At 40.7% G+C, this 25,246-nt stretch overlaps 1 protein-coding gene across 1 annotated transcript in view; it reads right to left on the bottom strand.

The window, feature by feature from the left end:
• The window catches only part of TXNRD1 (thioredoxin reductase 1), a 41,125-nt gene extending 15,879 nt beyond the window's left edge, over nucleotides 1–25,246 (bottom strand). Inside the window, exons 1-8 of the mRNA XM_063320945.1 lie at nucleotides 25,081–25,246; nucleotides 11,659–11,768; nucleotides 9,342–9,464; nucleotides 5,796–5,868; nucleotides 5,565–5,684; nucleotides 4,635–4,777; nucleotides 4,391–4,506; nucleotides 2,368–2,593 (exon numbers count right to left, since the gene is read on the bottom strand). Of these exons, the coding sequence (XP_063177015.1) occupies nucleotides 2,368–2,593; nucleotides 4,391–4,506; nucleotides 4,635–4,777; nucleotides 5,565–5,684; nucleotides 5,796–5,868; nucleotides 9,342–9,464; nucleotides 11,659–11,768; nucleotides 25,081–25,156 (987 nt within the window). The 5' untranslated portion in view covers nucleotides 25,157–25,246. The remainder of the gene's footprint in view (nucleotides 1–2,367; nucleotides 2,594–4,390; nucleotides 4,507–4,634; nucleotides 4,778–5,564; nucleotides 5,685–5,795; nucleotides 5,869–9,341; nucleotides 9,465–11,658; nucleotides 11,769–25,080) is intronic.

The following is a 25,246-nucleotide window of genomic DNA, read 5'->3' as shown; positions in this document are numbered from 1 at the left end:
TTTTCTTCAACCGCACCTTGAGGACCATCGTGCCTTCCACCCACGGGAAGCCACGCTCACAGCCCAGCCCTTAGAAGAACAGGCCTTTAGCCTGTTTGAATGATATTACTGGAACATATAAAGCTGCCATGGCCTTGCAGGAGAGGGCAGCAGCTGGTTCTAAATGGCTGAAAAAACACCAGCAACTTCAGAAAAAAAAGCCCTACAGAGTTTCCCAGAGTCAACTGAAATAAATATTCCTAGTTTTGTTTTAGCTACAGATCCGGCTGCACACTCTCTCTCAAGTAATGCAGCAGGTTACTGCCTATTCCAGCAAAGCGAAAAAAAAAAAAACAAACCAAAAAACCAAAGGTGAATCTTTTTGCAACTGTGCTCTTTGTTCAGAGTAATAACAAAATAAAGGTTTGTTTAAAAGAAAACCAAACACAAAATACTCCCCCTGCCACACCCTACCCCTCCGTATATCAGAAAACAAAAAGCAGAAAGAGTAATACCCCTGACTTTTTTTCCAAGCATTCCTTTTCCCTCTGCTAAATAAATCAACTAAACAAGTGAATGGACTTTGAAGCTACGTATGTGGATTCTCTTCTGTCCTCATTAATGTTCACTGGACTGTGAGGAATATCCTCAGCTACAGTTTTTACCCCCCCAGGAACAGCAAGGCACCCAGCTCCTTCCCACGGCTGGCTGTACATACAAGAGACATGTACAAGTGCAACACAACTTCATTCTGGGAAATTTTCAGTGTTCATTCTGCAGGAGAAAAAGTACTTTCCAACAGCTGCCCTAGTTCCTACTTCGTATTCAGTATTTGAAGACAGAAAAAGCAAAATTTCTGATGAAGCTCTCTTCCCCTTTTTTAAGTTAAAAAAACCCAGACCTTCTGCACCATCCTGCCAACTTTAAAGGATCACTGTGTTAAACTGCTCCTATTCAAAGGCAGCATTACTTATAATAATTCATCTTCTGTCTTCAAACGTCCCAAGGAAGGGTTTTAATAAGCACAACATGCATAACTTCAAAAACAGTGTTTGAAAGAGACAAGAAGACCTGCTAAAAACATATCCAGCAATTTAAGTTTAAGGATATGCTCAACCAAAAACAGGGGCAAATATTTCACTCCCATTGAAATCAAAGACATAGTGAAGGGCCAGGGTAAAATTCACAAAAGTGCATTTTGTGACCAGGGTAATGGGACTTCTCTTCGCACGGTGCATCTGGAGGAGACCGCTTGCCATTTACTTGAAATGATCTGCTTCTTGTAAAATCAGCTTCCTTCCTTCCCAGCCCCCAGGACAGCTACAAAAAGCTACGTCTGAAACAAAAACTAAATAATCGCCCCTGCTTTTCATACAACATGGGACTTCTGCAATGCAAACGTGCACAAAACCAAAGTTCCATGAAACTTCTCACAGAACATCTCTTACAATCTGTGAGAAGGGGTCAGATCCACAGCGGGGTAACTGACAAGAGCATTTAATATGAAAACTAACAGTCTTCACTCGATCTAATGCTTTAATGCCCAAAGTGTTAAACTTGGTAACACTCTGGCTTAACGCCAAATTGAAAACTGCTTAACACGTTATTTCCCATTTCATAATAAATAAGCACTAATTATTTAGAAAAAAACCCAAACATTAAGAAAAATACTGTTAGCACCTGAAGTCTTTGATAAGGCAATTTTAGACTAGAAAAGCTCCAGAGCTTATCTAATCTGCTTTTCAACCTGAATTTCCCTATACATGTACATAGCTAACTGCACGAGTACTCCTACTGCATTCAAAGAAAACTGAGCAAGTATTTAAGGACTTTGCCAAGTAAAGGATATAGATGGATACAGACGGATACTCATAAAGCCCATTTACTTTTCTGGATAGTCCACTGGTCCTGGGCACATAAGCAGTATTTGCTGTCTGAGAATTTAACAACTGGCCATGAAAAATAGGACTATTTGTGATGCACTGGCCCTGATCTTACAAGATATTATACTTCTGCTTAAGTATGAGCCTGCAAGAAGTGTCACAGATTTCAGGACAACTACTGAATTTAAATATATTCAACATTTGCAGGACAATGATGAGCAGGAGTAACAACATTTTTAATGCAACATATACTAACCCATCTAATTCTGATAAAGACAATGAATTCTGTAATCTCACAAAATTTTAATACTAAGACTGAATTGTACCTTTCAATTACATAAGATTCATGGACTTACTCGGTTTAAAACAAAAATTAACCTATACTGTATCATAGCAGATACTGTACTGCAAATTCAATTTCTCTATTCACTAAAATAATTACATCTTAAAACATTATGATAGTTATATTGCAATCAATTGTAGTCATGCACCATTTTGAGCCTACCTTGATTGGCACAAACTCCCTAATGAATTTGATTCCATGCTCTTCCATATATTCACCAATTTTGTTTGCAATATCCTGGTCAAATCCTCTTAAGAGAATGGATCTCACCATTACAGTGACATCTAATCCAAGACCCGCAAGAAATCCTGCACATTCCAAGGCAACATAGGAAGCTCCAACCACCAGGGTTTTCCCTGGGCAGTAAGGCAGAGAGAAAAGATCATCACTGGAAAAAAAAAAAAGAGGGGGAAAAAAGAAAAGAGTGTTACAGACAATCTGAAGAATGTATTGTGCTTTACATTTATCTGATTTCTTCTGCAAGAATCAGATTTTATTCCTATTCTTGATCACTAGAAAAAAACAACCCAACAAATGAATTTTTTGGAAATTCAGCTAGTAAATTGACAGTAAACTGCCAGATTGAAAAGTTCTAATTAGGAGGACACACAAAAAAAGAGTATGAAAAACCTGAATCACAAAATCTTTAGGATTTTTTTTACAGAAACTTAGGATAAATTGTTAAAAAAGGTAGGCTGGGGTTTTTTTTTTCCTCTGAATCTTGCTTTAGAATATTTTGCTGCAAATTGTAGCTCCTGAGAGCGAAGAGGAAAGAGTTCAGCTTTAAGATAAAAATACCATCTTCACTTCTTTGAAGACTCATCCTTTTGCTAAAGCATTATACACAGTGCCAAATACACACAGACAATGGAACAAGTGAATGCAAACCACAGTAAGAGGCAGAGATAGCAGTACGAAGTTATGGAAACCATGTTTATTTGCCTGCTTTCCATTTCTTTCAACTGCTTCATCAAGCTACGTCAGTTCTACACACTTTGGACCTGGACTATAAAACCAGGGCTTCTCAAGGAAGCAGGGACTCATGGAGACATCAAGCTTCCTCAGATGAGATTTAGGCAGAGTTTAGCAGTGCAGTTCTCCAAAGACTTAAATCTAAAATAAGCGTCTCTTTCTCAGCCAACAACAGCAAAGGCTAAACAAAGATGCTCTCTGCAGATGTTGTGGTGGAATAAACTGTGACTGTGTAATTAAAGGCTGCACCATAGTTCCTGTCCCCCAGGGAACTCAGAGAGGATTACACAGACCGCCTCAGCCTCATCATCTTTAACAGTGGCATTCCTGACTCTTGCACCTTAATGTTATTTTAAAACACCACTTTACAGCCTATATTATTTGTTACCTTTAATTTCACTACTACCTATTAGAAGGGAAACACACAACGTGGTGTTTTGGCTTCACAGGAATTATGCCAGTTATTTATTTCATTGCTATAGGTTTTTGAGCCTGAAATTCCAACCTCTGTCTCTACACTAAGTAATTTAAGTTAGTCAGATATTAAAATACATTTCATCTGCATACCACTTTTTTTTTTTTTTTTGGTGAAACTTGTGTTAGAATTGCTTGGTCTTATCAATTAACCAGACATTTGAAATAGGACTTCCCAAAAGTTGAATTCATTTAATTGAGTAGCTGGAAAAAAATTGACTTGAGTTTCAAGACTGCCCCAATGCACAAAGACAGATAAATTTCAACCAACTTCACAACATCAACTGCTTTGCAACTCCCCGTTTCCTTGACATTTGAGCAGGGAGGTTTCTTCCAAGCAGACTGCTCTTCGTTACCAAAAAAAACTTCAGTACATGAACTGAACGACCATAAGGAATAAGGAGGAAGTGGGTGTACTGGTAAATGGGGCAGAGATGATGAATTAATTTTATGACAGACAACGCACATGATTTACGGTATTCTCAGTTACTGCTGTTATCAGTCAGAAACAGAACCATCCCAGCCAGCCACCCGCAGACCTGGTGTCTACTAGACACCAGTGTTTTTGGCACCTTGACATCTGTCTATTGCTATTCTCCTCCGCTTACTTTCCTCTAAGAAAAAGCTACACAGGAAAGAAAACCAGCAACCAAGCAGCCCTGCTCATGCTTCACCACTCTCTCTTACAGGTGAAGCATTTGCACAGGGTAAATGACTTCATATTCCTCTCTGGTTTTACCTGCTGATGCAGTATTCCTTGTCTCCAGGTATACCCAGGTAACGTGGCCGTTCACCAGTGGCAATGAGAAATCTCTCAGCTGTGTACAGCTTCTCAACTCCTCTTTTATTTGTTGCCTGTGGACAAAGTATTGGTCCAAAGTGAGTATTTCACAGTCCTACCAAGGGAAAAATTACTCTATTTGGAAAGTATGTCGATTCAGAAAGAACTACAGGAAGACCCAGCAAACATGGCTCAGGCATACCTTAACTGTGTGTGGCCCAACAAATTCTCCATATGCGTTCTCATATGTGACGTTCTTCTCTCTCAGTGAAACCCGGTAGCCCCAGTTCAGTGAACCAATGTAATTCTGAACAGATTCTGTCATAGTCATCCAGTTGTGTTTGACTGTTCAAAATAAAATAAAAAGGTTCATCTTTCAGTTTGTGAGTTCTTCTTTTTCCATAGCCAACCTTGTATTCTCAGACAGATTTTTGTCATGACCCAGTCACCTTTGTCTTACTCCTTTTTATTATCCTTTTTTATTCCAGGGTAACTCTAACTGAGAATTATGCCAGCACAGACAACAAGAGAGGTCACTGTGGAACAGATATGACTTAAAACATGGAAAACTTAAGACTCGCTGCATTATCAATAGTTTTCTACTGACACGTGCTGTGAGCAGGTGACATTGCTCAACAAATTAAGAATATGCATCTCTGAGAGGTGCCTCTGCATGTTCCCCACTACAGGATTACACCCTAAATAAACCCCAATCCTATAACCATGCATGTTAGAGCTAATATAAAGTAAGATTCATCTTCTTATGCAGTAGTGACAGAGATTGAGGGACAGAAATCCTTGGCTGCAATTACAGGTAAGTTTCTAACAGGGGACATTCTGGGGTATTCCCTTAGAGGTTGTGTTACATTCAGAAATGGAGTAATACCTTATTGCTTTTACTCAAACAGCGATATTATCAAATACTAACATGATCTGAGGCTATTAATAAACAGATCAGACGCTTCAAGGCAATAAGCTCTGTGGCTTCAGACTTGAAAAGCACTTAAGTTCACGTGTAGTCTCTCTGAAGCTGCCTCACATGCTTAAGTGCAACAAGCACTTGACTGTGAAAACAACCTCTGGGTTTTCAGCACAAATGAGAAGCCTGCAAAAAAACATTCTCCTCCTTTACCTTCTTCTGTAAACTGCCATCCATATTTGCGTGAATCTTGCAAGGCTTGTCCCAGTAAAGCTGCCTGGTGCATCAATTTTTTAGGTATACAGCCCACATTTACACATGTTCCTCCAAGACCTGAGAGAAAGGAACAGAATGTGTTTCTCTCATCAGTGCGGCTGATCTCAGAGGATCAGAGTCTCTGAGTAAAGCTCCTTTATAACAGGTTTGCAATGAAAAGAAATTTACCCCATGAGTTTCCCAGAGGTGTAGGCATGACAAAGTCCAGCACCATCACTTTCTTTTCATATTTGGCAGCCTCCTGCAAAACAAATTACATAAGACGCGCATCTAAATATTGGAGTTTAAATTTGGAGTAGACGATAGCATCATGCATTGCTAAAAAGCTTTGTAAGTTTTAATTAAGTAATAATGAATGATTTGCAAGGGAACAGCCAGACAGCCATTACTCTTATGAATTAATCTGTGCACTCAGTAGGAAAAAAAAAAAAAAAAAGATGAAGGGAAAAAAAAATAGGCATTCATCCTGCTACACAATAGCGTGGTGCCAGTTGATACACAGAAGATTCTGGGAGGCAAACCTCCCATTCTCTCCTCCATCCTGTCAGTTTGTTCACAATATTTCCTAACATGCCATTTACTTTTAACATATTTAACAATTTCTTCATTAATCCAGTTTTCCGTTTGGTTTCTCAAACATCTGTTTGAAACCACATCACACAATGACATAAACAGTCACATGGCCAAGTATTACAACTGTGTTTATCCAACCTTTTTTCTTGTAGTAGAAGGGAACACTGGATTTGGAGTACAAGCTGTAGTTGTCAGGATCAGCTCTTGCCCTTCAAGCTGGTCAACCTGCGGCAAGTTGACTTTACTGTCAGGATGTGCAGATGTCAGCCAGACTAGTAAAGTAATGGTTTATTTCATGGCATTTCCCTCGTGAAGTTTCATTAGCAAATCTACAAGCAACGTGTGTAAATGATACTGAGAACTGGAATTCCTATTCTGGATTCCATTATTGCCTTTGTACTTTTTAAGAAAAATGCAAAAACTGATGGTGATAACTGGTACCGGAGAAAAACACTGAAGTAAGCACTACATAGCTGAGAAACAACACCAGATTCACCCATAAGATGCAGCAAAATAACTTTGATACTTGGAGTAACCACAACTGTGCTGCATCATGTGATGAGTCCTTAGTCATATAAGCAATAATAACTACAGGCACAGGATATTATCCTAACGCTTTGGGTTTGGTTTGGGAGGAGCTAGACAGCCTTCAGCACTATGTTACCAGTAATACTTGTTAATCCAAATAGTTGACAAGCAGAATTTCAATTTTAAATGTATCTTACTTCGTACAAAATGCAAATCATATTTCAAACAACACAGGCTGTAGACACCTTTGAAAAATATTAACGTACTGGATTTGTGCTTCCAATTAAAGGTAATGGTTGCCCAAGAAACTCATGTCTATTAGTAGCACCCCTAAGAAAGTTCCTCAGAAAGGTGCTTAGGGACTGAGATGCTCCTTTATATATACATATTATATATATATAAAAAATATACATTATATATATATATATATATAAAAAATATATATATTATACATTAATGCTCCTTTATAATGACAACTCTTATAAGTAGCTCGAGAGCTATCCCAGCGTTAGCTAACTAGAATGCACAGATTCCCAAGCTTATGCTCACATAATACAGCACAGCATTGTGTCGCCACCTCAGTAGAGATCACAGACAGATATAAGCACTTCTGCAGAGCGATATGCCCGCAGTAACAAAACTGCCCCGTAGGCTTTCAAACCTTACTGGGTTCAGCGCAGCGCTGCATGAACACAAGAAAGTTGCCTACAGCTGGAGCTGTTCTGTGTGAACGGATAGTGGTGGCCTGGCACTTTGGTCTGGGTCTGTGGTTGGGTGGCACAGCATCAGCTTGGTAGCGTTTGCACTCACCGTGGAGACGTGCCTCCAAAATAACAAGCTCTGAGCAGAATATAGAGAGGAAAGGGAAGATCCGCCTACGAAGCTGCATACATTTTATCAACCTAGTTAAACTGCTACGAACCTGAGTGTAGGTATCGGGAACTTGGTATGAGAGATGTATAGTTGGGTTGGTTTTTTTTCCCTTTTGTTTTGTTTGGCTTTTAAAGCACTGTATGTCAATTCACTAAAAGAACCTGAATAATCTAAGTCAGAAGTTTATGTGTGTAAAACAGTTTCACTTCAACTTCATGAAACTGATTTGAAATACACACATTACTACTGATAGTGATGTTGATTTTATTGATGTACCATCTTCTGCTCTACTCTACAATCACTTGAGAACACTAAGCAGCAATATACTTTATACACTGAGTTGAAGGAATAAGGCAATTTATCGTCCTAGCTACATACCTTTTCTCTCCCACAGCTGAAAAATGATGCAATAAACATCACCGCTGTAGCTTCACAACCTAGCATATGTATACAACCAAGTAGAGCAGTCTCCTTATGGAAATTTCAACAGATGGCTTTTTATTACTGCAAACTGTTTTTGCATTACTGCAAGCTCCCTTTTACTCTTATTACCCTCTTCTGTCCTAAAACATCCCCATCTTCTAAAAAAAAAAAAAACAAACCCGTGTTTGCTTCTTTTTGCCGGTTCTCAGAATTTTTATAGATCTTATCTTCCATCCTATGCCGTGACAACAGTGCCCCTATCAACGCAAAAGCAGTAAACTGCTGAAATAGATTATGCACATACGGCACATTACAATCCACCACTCAGCACCGCATTGTTACATTATAACAGAAGTTCTTCTAAGGGACCAAGGTTTAGTGTGAACCTAATGCTACGCTGAAATATTTTCTCCTCCTTTTCTTTCACTCCTCAATGACCTTCTTCACTTCTCAACAACAAAAGAAACGCCTCCTGTCCAGAGGAATAACCTAACTCCAGGTCTCGAGCAATGAAATAGTTTTATTTCAAGGAATGCTCAATTCACTTCTAAATAGTTAATTCTACCACAGCAAGAAGAGGCAAAATGTGCCAAAGTGCTGATGTAAAGGAGAGTTACTGATTTACATTAAATTTCAACAAGTTTCAAATATTTGTGATGACAACAACTTTAAGAGCTGGTATATTCTGCACCACTGTGGATTCCTTTAATTAACTCTAGATGTGCTTCTAAAAATTAATTCTAGATATGCTTCTAAAAGCAGAATCCTAACAAGATTCTACAGGCAGGAAGTATGAGACCCTAAAAATGAAGGATAAGATCCTAATTCCGCTTATGTATAGGCAAAATTTCCATTTATGCAACTATATAAGCTCAGTGTCATAAAATCTCCCCAGCATCAAGAATTAAAACAACATATACAACTATTTCTCAGCAGATATTACTTTCAGATAAAACTAGAAACCTCCTGATGTTAATTTTGAATAGTTTTAAAAACTTTTTCAATGATAAGCCGCATTTTAATTCAACTACTAATAAACACTGTTGAAATATCTATCTGCTGTTTTCCAACAGCATCATCTCCCATTAGTGGGGACAAAGTTTCATTCTATTAAGGAGCATACCATTTTTGTTTTTCTTATCCAGACTATCAGGAAAAGAATATTGTATAACTGGGGCTAACCTCAAAAGAAATAGTACAGATCAGGCAGAAATGTTACGCCCCTACAGCGTTAAAGACACCCCCAGATCCAAGACATTGAGGATGTCACCCACCTACTTACAAGGAAAGTATAAATCTGTATTTTCTCTGTCATACCTTGGCAGCTGCCAGACCACCTGAGCCTCCACCAATGACAATGAGATCATAATTGTAGGAATGCGGCACCGATGTATGTCCGTTCATTTCCAGCAGTTTCTGAGGCTTGTCTTCCTTATGTACCTGAACAGAGAAAACAAAAAGGATTAGGGAACATTGAAACATTACCCACGGTGCTCAAAAAATCAGTATTTTCAGCAGCAAATGATGTGATAAGGGAACATCAGTGCATCTGAATTTTCTGAGTTCTGCTTTTAATTAGCTTTTTATAATTTAATCTTCTTATTCCATCCTTGAATAGGTCAGTACCTATTAGATACTGAACTATGAATTTTCTTGTTCGCCGGAGCCCTGGGTTTCCTTGCAGAGCTTAGTTTTCCACATCAACCTCCTCATACAGTACCTCCTCATACTGTGTACTCCAGGATGAGATACATACCTGCTGACACAGGCATTCCATTAATTTATTTTGTTCTTTTCATCTGCCCTGGACTTCCTTAATTAGTGTTTTTCCTTTCTCCTGCATATATTAGTAGGAAAATACAACAATCATATACAACTTTGTAATAATCTGCACCTTATGAGCCTTACCAACTGAATGAACAGAACTGAATGAAGTAAACAATTTCTGAAAACTACATTTTTGTAACATGCCTGTGTTTATTATTGCTTTGGTTTAGCATTGTAACTAACTTTGGTGTCAAATGGATCAAGTGTGATCACTACAGTTTCATGAGAGATTTTTTTTTCCCTTTATCAGATGACTGCTACCCACAGAAAAACAACCCGTAAGTTCTAAAATGCATTTTGACAGCTGTATGCCACAAAGAACATTGCATTGTCTTCATATACTCTTTCTAAAATGAGCCTTTGTACTTAATTTGCAAAGCTCCAATTTATCAGGGCTTCGGACCTTCAAGCCTTTAGAGTTGCTGGCAAAATTCTCAATGCCTCTCAAACTGCAGGACAAGATCTGGAGTGAGTAAAAAATCAGATTCTTCAGCTGATGTAAATCAGGTGAGTATCAGTTAAAGTCATGACGAAACTTGTAAGACCAAAAAAGTAAATAAACCCATACTTAGTCACTTTACAAATCTGCTTCCTTTTATTCAAGCGTTTCTGTCTGCCTAACTAGGTAAGACTTGATTCAGTACTACTGGAATAGTCGTGGTAAATGAAAGGAAAGATAAAACCCCAAAGTTTCCCTTCTCTTTTCATCTTAATTTTGTTTTGCGCTAAGCAGGCCTTTGTGCTTAACCCATTCTACTGTCGCCTTCATCTGAGGTTAGATTATTCCCTTTCTGTAAATATAACTGCGTCTACCCTACAGACTGCTGCCAGCACAGCCACATCACTGACAAAAATCCCCTATCCCTCCAGCAAATTACACAGCAGTGTCAGCAGAAATTCAGACTGTGCATCTGCCTGTAGAAAGTTACATTTTAATAGTATTTCATAACCCCGGGTAGTACGTTAATAGTAGAAATAAAACCTAGAAACCACTTGTGGCTGTTCTGAAGACATCCAAAAATACCTCGTCTTCCTTCCTCTTCTCTTTCTGCTCCGCCACCCCAGTATATAACCCTACCACTGAATTTACTTTGTGCTCGGTTACCCTTTTTTCTATTTTTCTAACACGGCCATCAGCCAGGCTCAAACTTCCTATTGCAATCAGAGTAAGAGTGAAAAAGGAGCATATATTGCATTATGATACGCAGTTTCACTTTGTTTGTATTTAGGGACATAAAATTAGAGAAAGCATGCCATTCTTTTCCATAGCACACCACCTTGTTTGCTCAGCGGAAACAGGATGGTGTGAAGCTTAAGGGTAGAATAACTCCCAGACGGTCATCAGACCAACTACCAAGAACGGTATCTTTATGATGCACATAAAGAAATCACCATAACTACTAATGAAATTTGCTTAGATTACTACCTATATCATGCTACTTTTTTTTTTCCTTTCAAGGAAAGGATTAAGAAACTTCAGCTTTTATTCCCTACTGTCTGGTTCATTTTTCATTAGCTCTTCATAATCATTCTTCCTGAAAACATATTAAAAGTTTAGATCAGACAAAGTAGATTATAACCTTCCCCTCCAAACCACCTCCTAGAACCTCGCTCCAAAGCGGCCAGGATCTTGACAAGCTCTGCTTCCCATTTACCAGGGAACTTGTTCATGACCATGATCACATCCTGAGAACGGATCTCCTCCATTCTTCTCCCAAGAACTACAATTTTTCAAAGAAAGCCTACACTCTTACTACTTTTCATTGTCAAAAGTAAGTTATAGACTTCAAAATGTATCTCCCCCTACCTTTAAAGTTTTCTCATTATCTCCTATTTGCTTCTCCTGTACAAAACCAGCAGGCTGTGAAGTTTCTGTGGTGACTTCGTGCTGCCCTTCTTGCAGCTTCTGTGCTCCCTCTGTGAAATAAAGGATAAAATAATGTAGTGTCTGGAGAGACGTCCTTTATGAAGGCTGCGTTCCTCAAGCGAAATTGTCTGGGGGAGTGGCCTGGCAGCTTCATCGCTTCCTCATCAGCGGCATGCCTGTCTCAGGGGAGCACTTCCTAAGGCGCCTGATGAGTCATTTGCAACGTTAGGATGACTTGCTATATTTTTCTTTTTAATAAAATCCCATAGGAGATTTGGCTGAGATTTCAGTAAGTTTTGCCAATCCAACAGTACGCTTGGAACAAAGCAAGGAAGTAAGATTTGCTGTGGCTAAGCCTGAAACTTAATTTTTAAAGGAATATGATGATTTTTACCTTTCTGCCCAGAAAGTGATTTTCTTATGCTGATGTGTTGTCATTTTTTTCAGTCTCAACTTTTTAAACTGAATTAAACGTTTTTATTTTTCTCCTGCAATTAGTTCCCTGGAAACTTCTTTCAGTTTGATTTATTGATATAATTGTTTTTCCCATGCAACTCCCCCTCCCCCAATAATTTTTGCCACATGGTATGGGTCATACTGTGAAATCTTCTAAATAAATGTATTTGGAAGTCTGGAAAAGATCTGTTTGCCCACTGGTCATAACTGATATTATATATAGATATAGATAAGGTTAAGCATATTAGTGGAAAAGAAAAAATTAACATTTTTACACATGGTGATACTTTATTTGATGTGGCATGGAAAAAGAAAAAAGAAGAAAATCTAATACTCGAATGGAATCCATTATCAGCTCTGCCTTCCTCCATATAACTCTGAGTTACTCTAAGCTTAATTTCCAACAAATGGGTCAGTACACAATTGTTTGCACTTAATCACATACATACTTTGCACTGCACAACCAGACTTAATTAGCAAACTCTGACACGTGCACATACTTATACAAACAGCCATACTGAACGCATATACATTCCTTGGGCACTGAGCCCACAAACCTGAAGAGCATTCACACACACACGCATACAAACGCAAAAAAGCATTAACTGAAAACTGGTCTGTAATCTTGTCATCTCGGTTTTCTTCTCTGAAACTTGGTGATAAAATTCCTTTACCTTGCAAAGGTATTGGGAAGAGTACTTTGCTGATGTTGGTAAAGGGCTTTAAAGACCAGAATTGTTATGAAACAGTTAATAGCAATGTTATTGATGGATAACACTTGGCCTAGTGTTGCTTGGGGAAGGAATGCAGGAATTCATGTGTGTGTATACACATGCACCTGGGAAAAGCAAGAACACAGGTTTTGAACAGTGATCTGAAACAACAGTGAACTGCACAGTGATCTGCACAAAGCAGAAATTTTTCTTCAATATATTACCAAAACTAGGGTCCTGTGGGTACCTGAGGCAACTAAAGCCTTATATTTTATTCCTATAACAAGTTTGGACAACCTCAGGAATGTTCACATAAAACTGTATCTTCACTGAGATAAAAATCTAGCCATTAGACAACACAGGCATTTATATAAATGTGTCTAATTATTTTCAGGTAGATCTGTGCTAGAGGTGCCCAGCCTTAGCAATAGCCCCAAAGCCTAAAGACAACCATAACCTCTGCCAGAGACTTGAAAAAGTCTGCACGCAGGCGGCTGCTGCTGGGGGCCTCTCCCTTGTTGGTTCGGGCAACCTGCCACAGGCAGGATGACAAAGCAGAAAGTGCTCCGCACATCACGTGCTTGCCCTCCATAAAACTCCATCCATTAACGGCAATTACAATAACCCACAGTCCTGGTGGATCAGTGCTTTCCAGAAATCAATCAGCAGATACCTTTTTGCAGAGCGAGACCGCTAAGGAGAACCTGGACCATGAAAGTCTGGATAATCCTCAGAGACGTAGCGGTGAGGACGGCACTCTTCGCCTGTAAGCATCAGGAATCAGCAAGTCTGTAGCAACTCACAGCCACTGCAGGAAGTCAGTGAGGCTCTCACTCTGCACTACCACTGTCTTTAGTTTTTGTTAGCCCCCATCTAGAAGAATGTGGCTGTTGAGTGCTACCTCCCCTAAGGCCTGCCAAATGCTCCCTCACATGGGGGGGGGAACAAGTTTAACAAATCACTACTGTCAAAAGGAGACAAGCTTCCTCTCTTCCACCACACTGTTTTGTTTTTCTTCTTGCCGACAGAACACCCTGCCTGCATACTTGGCACCAGCTCTGGTAGCCAACAGACCCTTACATGAGCTAAATCAACTCACTAACCTAGAAGAAAACTAACCCAGGAGAAGAAAAGACGTGGACAGTTTCCCACCAGCCTAACAGGCTCAGCCAGCTCAGGGAAGGATCCCGTGAGCATCGCAGCCAGTGCCAGGCAGAAGGCATACCCACGCAGACCAGGGTGAAGGAAGAGGAGGCAGCAACATTTCTCTCCCTGGTGGCAGCAGAACTGCCAGTTTTGCTCATCAGCTTCTTAAATGAGCAAAACCCCCCACCTTTTTAGCATTTACCTAAATCCATTTCTGAAGGAGGCTACGCTAAGCCTCACCGCCACCTCTTGAGCAGAGAAAAAAAAAAAAAATAGTGAAACAACTGTGGTATTTTTAATCCACATCCTTCCTTATTGGGAGTGAGCTTCCTCACAAGGCAAAGTCCTCCGTGGTACCAAGGCCTCTGAACTTTTGACTGTTGGTTGTGTAACTTCTGGCAGGGGTGAAAAAAGGCACGATTGGTTTCAGAAGGCCTTGACCAGGCAGAAATGTGACCAGCCCAACACAACAACCTGGACCAGCTTCGTGAGCAGAACGGCTCCAGAATAAGAATCACCTTAATCTGCAAAAGTGTCCACCCAGGGATCCAATGGGCTGCCGAGGCAGGACGTGAGGACCCACATAAAGCACCTGCCTTTCAAGTACTCACCGTAGCAGTCTGTAAGCAGCACTTCAAGGCAAAGATCTTTGCTGATTTACCCAGATTTTCTGTATCACACAGAAGGACATTATCAACATGAACGAACTTCATATTTTTCACAAACAATGTAATTAAAAAAAGGAAAATAGCTGTCTCTACTCCAGTAGTTCAGAAGATGCCTCTAATTTTGTAACGCTTATGAACATGCATGTAACTTGCTTTACAGCGTTATCTTCACGCATCTGAGAAATACAAGCTATTTCATATGACAGTGAATGTTTACCCTACACTCAAGTAAGCTTTTTAGGCGGAGAAACTTTCAGCTTTTCCTGCTTCTAGATTTGCCCATTTCTTCCCTTTCAACACAGGTCACCATCTCCTCCGTTGCGTAAACTCAAACATTTGGAAGTGACGTTAAGAGAGCCATTACATCATCCAGATTATGACAAGGAAAAAAACCCAAGCCTTTAAAATACATACCTCCAGGCTGGATCATATTACAGATCCAGACTGAGAGTCTGCCTTGCAATCAGCTGAACTGCCAAAACTGTGAAGCAATGGAAACCTGGGGCACGATGCAGGGAAGTATGAGAACCTCTTAAACTGCCTTTGCCCCTACAGGAATCACAATGCACCCGCACTTCCCTGAGGGACAGGATCAGTGAGTGGAAATTAAAAAAAATAATACTTAGAAACTGTACTTTGGTGTAAGTCAGACCTTCGATCTACCTCACACGCTTTATTTTTTACTGAGAGAGAGACACAGTGCATCCTTACAGCTCATCAAGAGAAACAACAGAGTTGGCTACTGTAGAAGATGAGTCAGGGCTTGCTTAAATAAGGTCTGCATGTGCTGTGCTGTAGTGATCCTGGCCAAGAACCACTGGTACCTTTGACAGGATAAACTAGCAGAGCCCTGTGGCTATCCTCTTTCTTTCCAATGCTGATTCAGCACGTGGCTGCCCTGCCAGAGGAAGCATAAAGATAGCTTAGAGGTACATTTGCCTCCCCTACCTGAACTCAGCCAAAGTCTGCACACATAACAAGTCAGCAATGTTAAGACAGGCCAAGCCGGCATTATTTACATGCACAGTGCTCACTGACAAGCGCTGTTAATCAAGAGTGAACCACTGATGTCCCGTGAATGCTGCTTCTGAAGGACGATATATGTGAGCCTTGAATCCTGCTGTCTACAGACAGGACCAAGATACATGTTACACCCAATTAAGCCTCTCACTCAAGTACCTCTAAGCCTTCTCACTCAAATTAGCTACTTGTCTTTAACTATGTGTAAAGTACCATAAGTGATCGCTGCACAGAAATTGTATAGCTAGAGTAAAATCCTTACTTTCCCTCCTACGTGTCAAATATTAAGAAAACAGAACACAGAAGATGAAAAAACCCTACCTCAGAGCATCTTTTGCACCTACTTATAGAAGGAGAAGCTTGCAGCAGTTGTATGTACTCCTTATGGTTTGTAATTTCAGCCTGCAAGGAAGAAGTTCCATGGTGAGTGGAACAAAAAAACCCCACCAATACTACAAAAACATGCATCTTTCCCAGGGCTAAAGGCAGTTTTTTCTCAAAGAATCTCACTGGCTGCAAATACAAGCACTGAGGAAGGAGAAGTTAAGATAGAGCGAGCTATGCGCTCAGTCCGTAAGACTGCTTGCTCACTTATCGGTTTGGTGCAGTTCAAGTGAAAAACAAAGAACTTCTGGGCCTTTGAGTAGCTCCTTCACCTGCAGAGTGCACAAACATTAACAGATGAAACTGAACAGTGAAATCACTTTCATCCTTTTCTCCCTGGATCGCAGGTCTGTTTTCCTATGTGCTGGCTTCCCACGCATGCAGTCTTCACACAGCACAAAGAAAGCACCATACGCATAAGCCCAGAAAATAGCCCTCATGATCCTCTGGTTCTGCCAGTGACTTCCTCGACATATTGCTGAAATGTACAAAAGGTGTTTAAGTGTTTGAAATGACTGTGATCGGCAGCATCCCATCAGAAAGTAGATGCACAGGTTTTCTCAGCTTTATGCTCTTTCCATGTCTGACCAAGAAGCCCTTAAAACCACTGGTGGGAGTTACTTCGTTAAGTTAATGTATTTTTCTTAGCAATCCCTGACTATCAATATAAATGACAGCTAATCCAAACCAGCCCTAACTTCACTAAGAGATTGGTTGTGTAACCTGGCTCGTTGATGTCCTTTTCTGCACTCATTTCCCTATCCACAATTGTTTGAATCCACAAACAAATGAGAACAAGGTGTTTCATACCAAGTTTGATTCTGACTCGCTCTCAGATTCAAAAATCACCAAGCTTCAAGACCGACACGTAAAACAGTAAAGGGCATTTTTCTAAGAAATCGGAAGTTTTCCAAACTATATTATTGCTTATACTTACTCAGTGTGTTGCTGCAAAGTGCTTTAGCTTTCACGGTATTCTTGTTAATCTGCTTTTCACGCCTAACAGCTTGAGACTTCTTCCATTTAAATAAAGCATAGCTTGAATGGGATCAACATCAAAACATAATGTGGAATAACTTAACTTTGCACTTAGTTGAAATAGGGTACATGAAAAGAAACTGGGGGGCTCTACTTTGGCACAGATTTCTGTTAACGGAGTCCTGGACTCTAGTCCACAGTGTTACTCAAAACACCTATCTCCTTCATGAAAACATAAATTCTTTTTTTACCACATTTGAGTAAACAAGCCATTTAAAAGCATTTCCCTAAGTGGCAAAACATGTAGATACAAATTTTCTTCTGGAAAGTTTTCAACCTAAGTATTAAGTTCTCTAAGCCAGAGGAGAAAAAAATCTCATCATTCTCAGCAAATCAAATGCAGTTAACATATGAAAAAAGCAGAAAAATGACAGAAAACTTCATAGTGCTGTTTTCTCAAGGGAAAATAAAGATCTACTGAGAACTTTTAAACAAACCCCTACACAGCAGAGCAAGAATTACAAAACCAAGACAAGCCACAGAAAAAATAATGACGGAGGAATGATAAACGCCACATCAAACGAAAACCAAATTTTCAAGTGACATTTACCCAAGGGCCTGATTCAAAGCTCTCTACATCCAATGGAAAAGCTCCCACCCAAATGAAGGCCTGAAGTGACAAAATCCACCCCTTGCAGTCCAATTTTCTAATGACTTAGCAACATCCTCCAATCTGCTTTTCCCTCAAGATGGGTCAGGGGTCAGCACTGTGCTGTGAGCAGGCTGCAGTCCACCACCTCTGCTTTCAAGAAGAATGAGAAGAGTTGCTAATGTAGGTCAAGAAGGTCAACACCAAAATACCTCCTTCTCAGCCTCTACACAAGCAGGCACTCAAGCTTACAACATGTCACACCCTGACAGTCTGCAAAAGGGGTTCTGCATTTGGCCTCAGTTCCTAGAAAAAGAAGAATTCCTACTCCTAGTCATTTCCTTTTGCTTTTCTAAATATTCACACAGCTACCACAAAAGTCCAACTGTAATATGAAAAAGTATTTTACTTTACTGATTTCAACAGGGACATCATTGTACTCCTGGGCTTGTTATGAGAAGTCCTGTAAGACACGTTTCTGACATAATAATTACGGAACTTGAAACCCTGTTCCAACAAGACCAGGGCTTTCATGCAGGCATTCCTGGTAGCTCTCAGACCACCAAAGCCCTCGACCCTATCAGACAATTGGTATTTGTCCTAGAAAGTCTTCAGCCTTTACTCTTTTCTTATGTAATTGTTTACAGTAAACCATATAGGAATTAGCCAGGTTGCTCTAATTAGCATTAACAGGGATGTTTCCTGTGAGCATAACATCACATGCTGACCTCAAATATTTCTAGAGCATCTAAAATACAGACTCTATTCGCTTAAACAGAACAAGCTGTATAAACCAAACAAAGGTAAACTTCAGAAGATTATCTCTTCCTCAGTAAAAAGGCAAGTAATGCTAAATTAATTAGGTATCTTTGACCACTTCCATTTTATTTCATTGTGAGCTAAATTAACTTGGTTATGAACAACTTAATACAAAGCTTCCCTGGCTCTGGAACTGCAGGAAAAGCTGTAACATCTCACATAATGATTTATATGCAATCTTGGCAGAGAACATCGTCTTACAATACTAGTAATTTTAACATGGATTTTTGTCTATTCCCTTCAGAAGTCACTGTTGCTTTTGGATTTACCCATATTAGTATAATGCTTTGTCTAATCCAAATCAAAACAAAGGAAGCTGATTTCTGGTATGACTACCTATAGATGCTCATGGTGCCATCCATACTAGCTCACCCTTTATTTGGGATGACCCGAAAAAGCTAAGCTTCCTGCTTTTTTTCTTGAAATTCCTGCGGCCAACACAAACCTGCTGCTCCCACAAACTGTGATTAATGCTCTCATGCTAATTTTTTTTTTTTTCTGGTCAGTAAATAAACAATTCTCTGACAAGAGGAGGAAGTAGCACTTGAACAAGTGTGGCACCTGAGGCACAGAGAGGTGAAACAGTACTCAGCAGGGCTGGAACAGGATCTCCTGGTGCTGATGCCACTCATTAGTCCCTACCGCCATCGGCCATGCCTTTATTGTCTCTACCACAACTAAAGCCGTTTATTCATTTCCACATGCCTCTTTGTAGTTAGGATTGCAACTGACTCACAGAGAACATCAAAAACCGGTGGAAAACATCTCACATACAATCAGTTTTTTTGGCCAAACAAACCAGTATTAAAAGTGAACATTGTTAAACAAAAACAAGTTTTTTGCAGGACATCCTCCCAGAATGGGCATGGAGTTTAGGGCAGGTACCGCACCGTGGAAGGTACTGGGGTACTTGGCTCAGAAGCCCGTGATTATTTCCCCACACACACCAAGCAGGCTTTTTCAAGAGGGGCAAAAAAAATCATTTTAGTCCAGGGTAATCAACATTTCTTGTCTTTGAAAACCAAAAGGACGTGGGTGGAACAATTTAATCCTGCTTGTAGCAGCCCAGCACACAATGACATAGCATTTCTGTGAGGTGAGCGAAGCAGGATAATCTAACAGGTCATTGCCCTCCAAACTGTCTTGCTGCCTAAGTGATAGGACCAACCAACCTGATGCATACAAGTTCTGACAAAGGTCTAGCTGGAAACAGTTGTGAAAGGTGGGTGGAAAACAGTAGATACGTTACACTTTTGTGAGCTAGAATTACTGAGACGTGCTTGTTTTGTGTCAGGCTGTGCAAACAGTGGAGGAGTTAAGGAAGTTAAGAGCTTCCTTCCCACCATACTGGGGATGCAACGCCAGGACACAGGTGAGGTGACCGTGACAAACAACATTTTCTTCTCCGAGCAGCTGAGTCAACAAGTAAAAACAGGTAAATTCGCTAGAGCAGAAGATGAAATGAGGTATCATCTCAGTTCACTACATAAAACCATCTCATTAGCAGCTTTTGAAGAAAAGCTTAGGACTAGCCTAGACTAAGCTACTGTTATTTTCTACGGAAACAGAGGTATTTGCATACTTTACTTCCTCTCTTTGCATTTGTATCTCTTTTATGCAAATAAGTGCTGAGTCAGACAGCGTTCTAACAGACAAAAATTACCAGGGGTCTCTCAGTTCCACAGGGTTTACCACAAACGAATCTGACTACATAATCAACAGTACAAGGCACAATTCATACAGGTATATGTACATAGACTATACGTGTACTACACATACAGCGCACATTGGAAAGGCAATATGCTAAGGAAAGCAACAGTTGTGAGCCCTTTGGAAGAAAAATAGAAAGTAAAACCAAACTGAAGATGAGAAAAAGAGATGGCATCGGATATAGCTTGGCAAGTTAGAGGATGGCTCTGTGAGGAAGACCTACAATGTGACATCACACTCGAAAGAGGAAGTTACTGAAGAGTAATGAGGAAAATAAGGGAGGAAAACGTGAACAAGCACTGGGAAAGAATTTCACAGGAAACACATGAGTCAAGATGGTACAGACTGGAAGGCAGCTGCATTGCAGCAGACAGGTATCAAAAACAGAGGAGGCATCAAAGACAAAACCTTCTCAGGACATAGCAGTGGTGAAGTGCTCTCACTTTAAAAGGAGAGTAAGTTACCAATCAGCATGCTGAATAAGCCGCAGTGCACAATTTTATCTGTTATTTGGTTTGTTTTCTGCAAGCACAACCAAAAAAGACAGCAAGACACCCTACCAAAGGATGTCCAAAACGGGCTTAACAGAGAAACAACCTTCAGACAGCAACAAGAGGTGAAGTCTTATCTCCAAGGAAGTCTTGAAAACAGAGAAACAATGGACTGGAAAAAGGTGGACAAGTACCATATACTGTGAGAGCCAAGCACTGCTCCTGTTCACAGCAGAAATCAAAGGGATGGTGTAACTGTTAACAAGGGTAGAGGAAAAACATGGGCAACCATGACGCCACCTCCAGGAGTCCAGTCCACTTTACTCTTTCCCGTAAAGAGTGCTATGACACATCTGTTATTGTTACACCTGAGCACTTCACCTGTAAATTATATGGTCAAAACATTTGCAGGAAATACTGCAAAAATAAAAATATTTGGGGCCTCATTACTCACACGCTCACCACACATAAATAAATGTGAATGCAACTTAATCGCCATCGGTGTTTGCCCTCCAGAACAGAACTAGGACTACCAAAGTGGATCCCCTGTTACTCTATCTCATGGTTACGCTGTATTCAGAGGCTCTCACATTAGCACTAAAAATGTGGAACAATGATTCTAACAATACACTGTTAATTCACTTTGTAGAATCCAACCCAAATTTCATTCCAAGCCTACTATAACTTTTCCGGCCCACCAGAGAGAGCACACCGTGTCCTGAGTGCCCAGTCGTGAAAGAAGCCGAGCAACTCTTCAACTTACATGAAAGTCAAACTGATCTGAAAACACAGCTGCTCATAAAATTTAACTAGCATGAGGATCTGGGGGGAGGGGGGAAGCAGCATTCGTGGTGATACCAACGTAGAGTCCCACAGAAACAATATGCTTTATAAAGCAAAAGCTGCAACCCAGGCTATCTTAATTATGAGATGTGTAAGTTTAGCCCCTTATTGTATAGCTTTGATTTTTCTCATTAGTCCTTTCCGCAGTAAAACACATGTTTATAATACAGAAAACAAAAGTAGTGCAGAGATAATTCAGAAAATAATGCTTTTCCTGATTTTTTTCGTTAATTTATTTCCAATTTTCATACCTTTACACTCACAAAATGTCATAAATACTGCACACGCAGAATGCAATTGTTGAAGTAAACAGAATGCTATTTGAAGATTGTAGGATAACTTTTTGAAAGCACAAGCTAATGACAAGAGAATGTATTTAATAGCTATGTTACGCAAAATATATATAAACACTTTATCTTAACATTTTTACTTTTTCCTGTGCTAGCCACCATTTTCCTTGCCAGTTTTGCTCAGTGCCAGACCGCTACTGTTTGCTTTTTTAAACATCCTTAGATCTTACAGCGAATTAGTAACTCTAAATTTACTATTCTCATTGACAAAATGATGAAAGGGTGGGAAGAGATCCAGAGAGTAACCAAGAAATTCTTACAGCTAGGAGCAGCTCAGTTTCTTCCTCCTACTACATCATAAGTTTAAATACACATTGTCCAAGAGATATATGTCGATATTAAAAATACTTTACTGCCTGGTATGACTAACTATAGAAAGGGGTTAATTTAAGATTTTCATGTTTTACAGTCAGTTAAACAATGAGTAATTAGCTTATTTGAATTATGTTTCAGTTTTAAAGTAAATTACGTATCTTTATTCACATTTCTGTAATTATTTGTTTTTAATCTTCTATTTAACCTCTTCAACAGTACCCACAACTCCCCTCATCTCTTGCGCTTGATGGAGAGTAAAAACTTTGACTTGTTCCTTCAGGAAATGGACGTTGGGTTTCAGATAATAATCCACTGGTATGCAACCATCCCAGAAGCAAAGCTGCCTAGATGCTGAAATATAAACCTTGACGTCACAGTTTAAACCAACTTCCCTGAAGAATTACTTTAAGATGCTGCCAGAGTTGTAGAATGGGCAGCAGGGAGTAGTAATGTCTTAAATTGAAAAAACGAAGATACAGCAGAGCATATAAACCAAAACCCAAACAGTATGCTCTTTTAAGTCATTTAGCCTAAATGAGTCAGCTTCACGAGGCTGAAAAAGCTCGTTAAGATGCAGGCTTCATTTCTGAGTTTGTGTCAGCAGATACATCGCTGTCCAGAGGAACAAGGTTTGGGCCTAAGTCCATAGCAGCTCTGTGCTGTCACACCCGCCTAGCTTTCAGTATCTGATTTAAAGCCAAATCGGGTATTTCTAAATTATAACGTGGTAGTGGTAGCATTAGATAAGGGAACTGTTGTGGGTTAACCCTAACTGATCTCAGGGCACGGCACTGCCCTCAAAGTACAAGGACAAATGGACTCTCTTGACAGTGGTTTGAGAGTTTTCTTTTTTTCCAGGCCTTCCTATTAAGGTCAAGGACCATCCAGTGCTTCCAATGCCATGCCTTTAACTCAGATCAGAGGATTTTATACTGGTACAACTGAAAGATACTAAGCAATACGGAGCTGTAACAATAAGCCTATTGCATGAGTTTTAACTATTACGAACCTCATCTTTGTATTTGCCAGCTCTTGCTGTGCTTCTGCCTTACGCAAATTCTTACTGCGCAGGCACCTTTATTCTTTGTTTGCCAAGACTCTGACAATTTCCATTCTGCATAATAAGGCTTAAAATATAATACCTCAAAGCTATCAAGGTGCTTTAACTTCAGTGTTCTCAAATTACTGCATATATAAAAATACCTTTAAAAACAGACCCCTTTCCCAAGGATTTGGTAGAGCTGAAAACACTCCCTCAGTAGTAGATATTCAGTGAAATACTACATCCTAAGAGTGCTTTTTCATTTACGCAGGACTGCTGTACAGCACCAGATGTAAGCACAGGTTAATTTTCAGGCATTCATTATTTCAAGCTCATTATTACACTTTTTTCATCAGGTTTTACAGACCCAGTGAGAGCACGGTTAATACTATGCCCAAAGAGCATCAGAGACTGATGTTCTGACTCAGGTACAAAGTGGACAGCCGAAACACAAATTTCCCCATTGCTGTTGTGGCAACGTGCCTCAATCCTGGCAGATAGAAATCACCTCCATGGACCAGAGGGCTGTTCAGCTCCCATCTAATTCCAAATCTTTTTCCCACCTCAGCGCATGCTCATGCAGGCTGTGGTTTCCCTTCAGGCAGCAATTGTGACAAGGACCCTCAGGCCATGGGATTCTCAGTCCCAGCGCTGCGGCCAGCACACCCTCAGGGCCATGGTTCCCTACCCCGACTCAAGCCGCGCAGCATCTCCCCTTGCTCCTCTAAGTGAGATGATGTATACAGCCCTGCCCAGCCCCACCGCCATTGACACTGGCCGCAAATAAAGGCAGGCAGGAAAAAAAAGTCATGCACCAGTGGTTGTGTTTGGGAACATGTAACCAACTGTTATGGTTTGAGGAACCCACAAAAATTTATTGCAATTTAGACAATTATTCTATCACCCGATGAACCCTCCCCACCTGGGAAGGGGAATCAGGAAAAAACAAGGAAACCTGGGGGTTGAAATATAAATAAATTTACTAGAATCAGACTAAATAATTAACATCAGTAATACTAAAGAATCAGTATTGATCCTGATACCAATATAAAATATACAAGGGTTACACTTGGCCAACTCTATCAGCAGGAAGCTGTGCACTCCCAGCAGTGGGCAGCAAATGTGGGACACTGCGAGCACTGTGGCTTCGGGAGGAAGGGAAGGGCTCAGGGGTCCCACACTGAGGCAAGAAGTTCTCAGGATCACAGCCATCACAGGAGAGGAAAAAACCATTCCTCGGCAAACTTTCTAATTTATTTTGAATGTGATGTTCATGGTATGAAATAATCCTGTTGGCCAGCTTGGGTCAAGTGCCTGGGTGTCTCTGCTCCTCATCCCCGCACCTGGCCACCTCAAAAACACTGAGACCTTGAAACCCACATACCATAGCTGGCCATGAAGTAAATATCTTCACAAATTCAAACACTAGAGTCTTCAAAAAGTACAGTTTTCCCAAGCATTAGAAGAAATGTTACTGAAAAATAAAGTTACTAGAAATTAGTTCTGTGTCACTCAAACCAGGACACTGATACAGGTGGTCGGACCCACGGCCACACCAGGTGAAGACACATCAAAGTTGTTTTGCAGCCCTACCCAAAGACCCACCTGAGGGCACGGAGCCAAGGGAGGGCAGGGAGGGGGGCCGGACGCCCTGCTCCGACCTCCCGGGCGTTTTACCGGGAAACCACAGCGACCTTCTTCAGCCCCCGCCCCGCCGCGCCCGGAGCCCACCGCCCCGCTGCGAAGCGCTGCCGCGCAGGTGCCCGCCCGCCGCCTACCTGCTGTCCCCCGCCGCTCCGGGCGGCCGCCGGGCGCCTGCCGCACCGCCTGGCCCTTCCGCAGGCCGCTGCCCATGGCGCGGTTCCGCGCACCACCGCTCCGCGCCCGCGCAGCCGCCCCCTCCCCGGCGGCACCCCCTGGCGGCCGCGGCCGCCCCTTCCGCCG

This window comes from Chroicocephalus ridibundus, chromosome 1 (assembly GCF_963924245.1).
Source record: "Chroicocephalus ridibundus chromosome 1, bChrRid1.1, whole genome shotgun sequence".
NCBI lineage: Eukaryota > Metazoa > Chordata > Aves > Charadriiformes > Laridae > Chroicocephalus > Chroicocephalus ridibundus.
The sequence above is the reverse complement of the archived record's forward strand: the minus strand, read 5'-3'. Positions and strand labels throughout refer to the sequence as shown.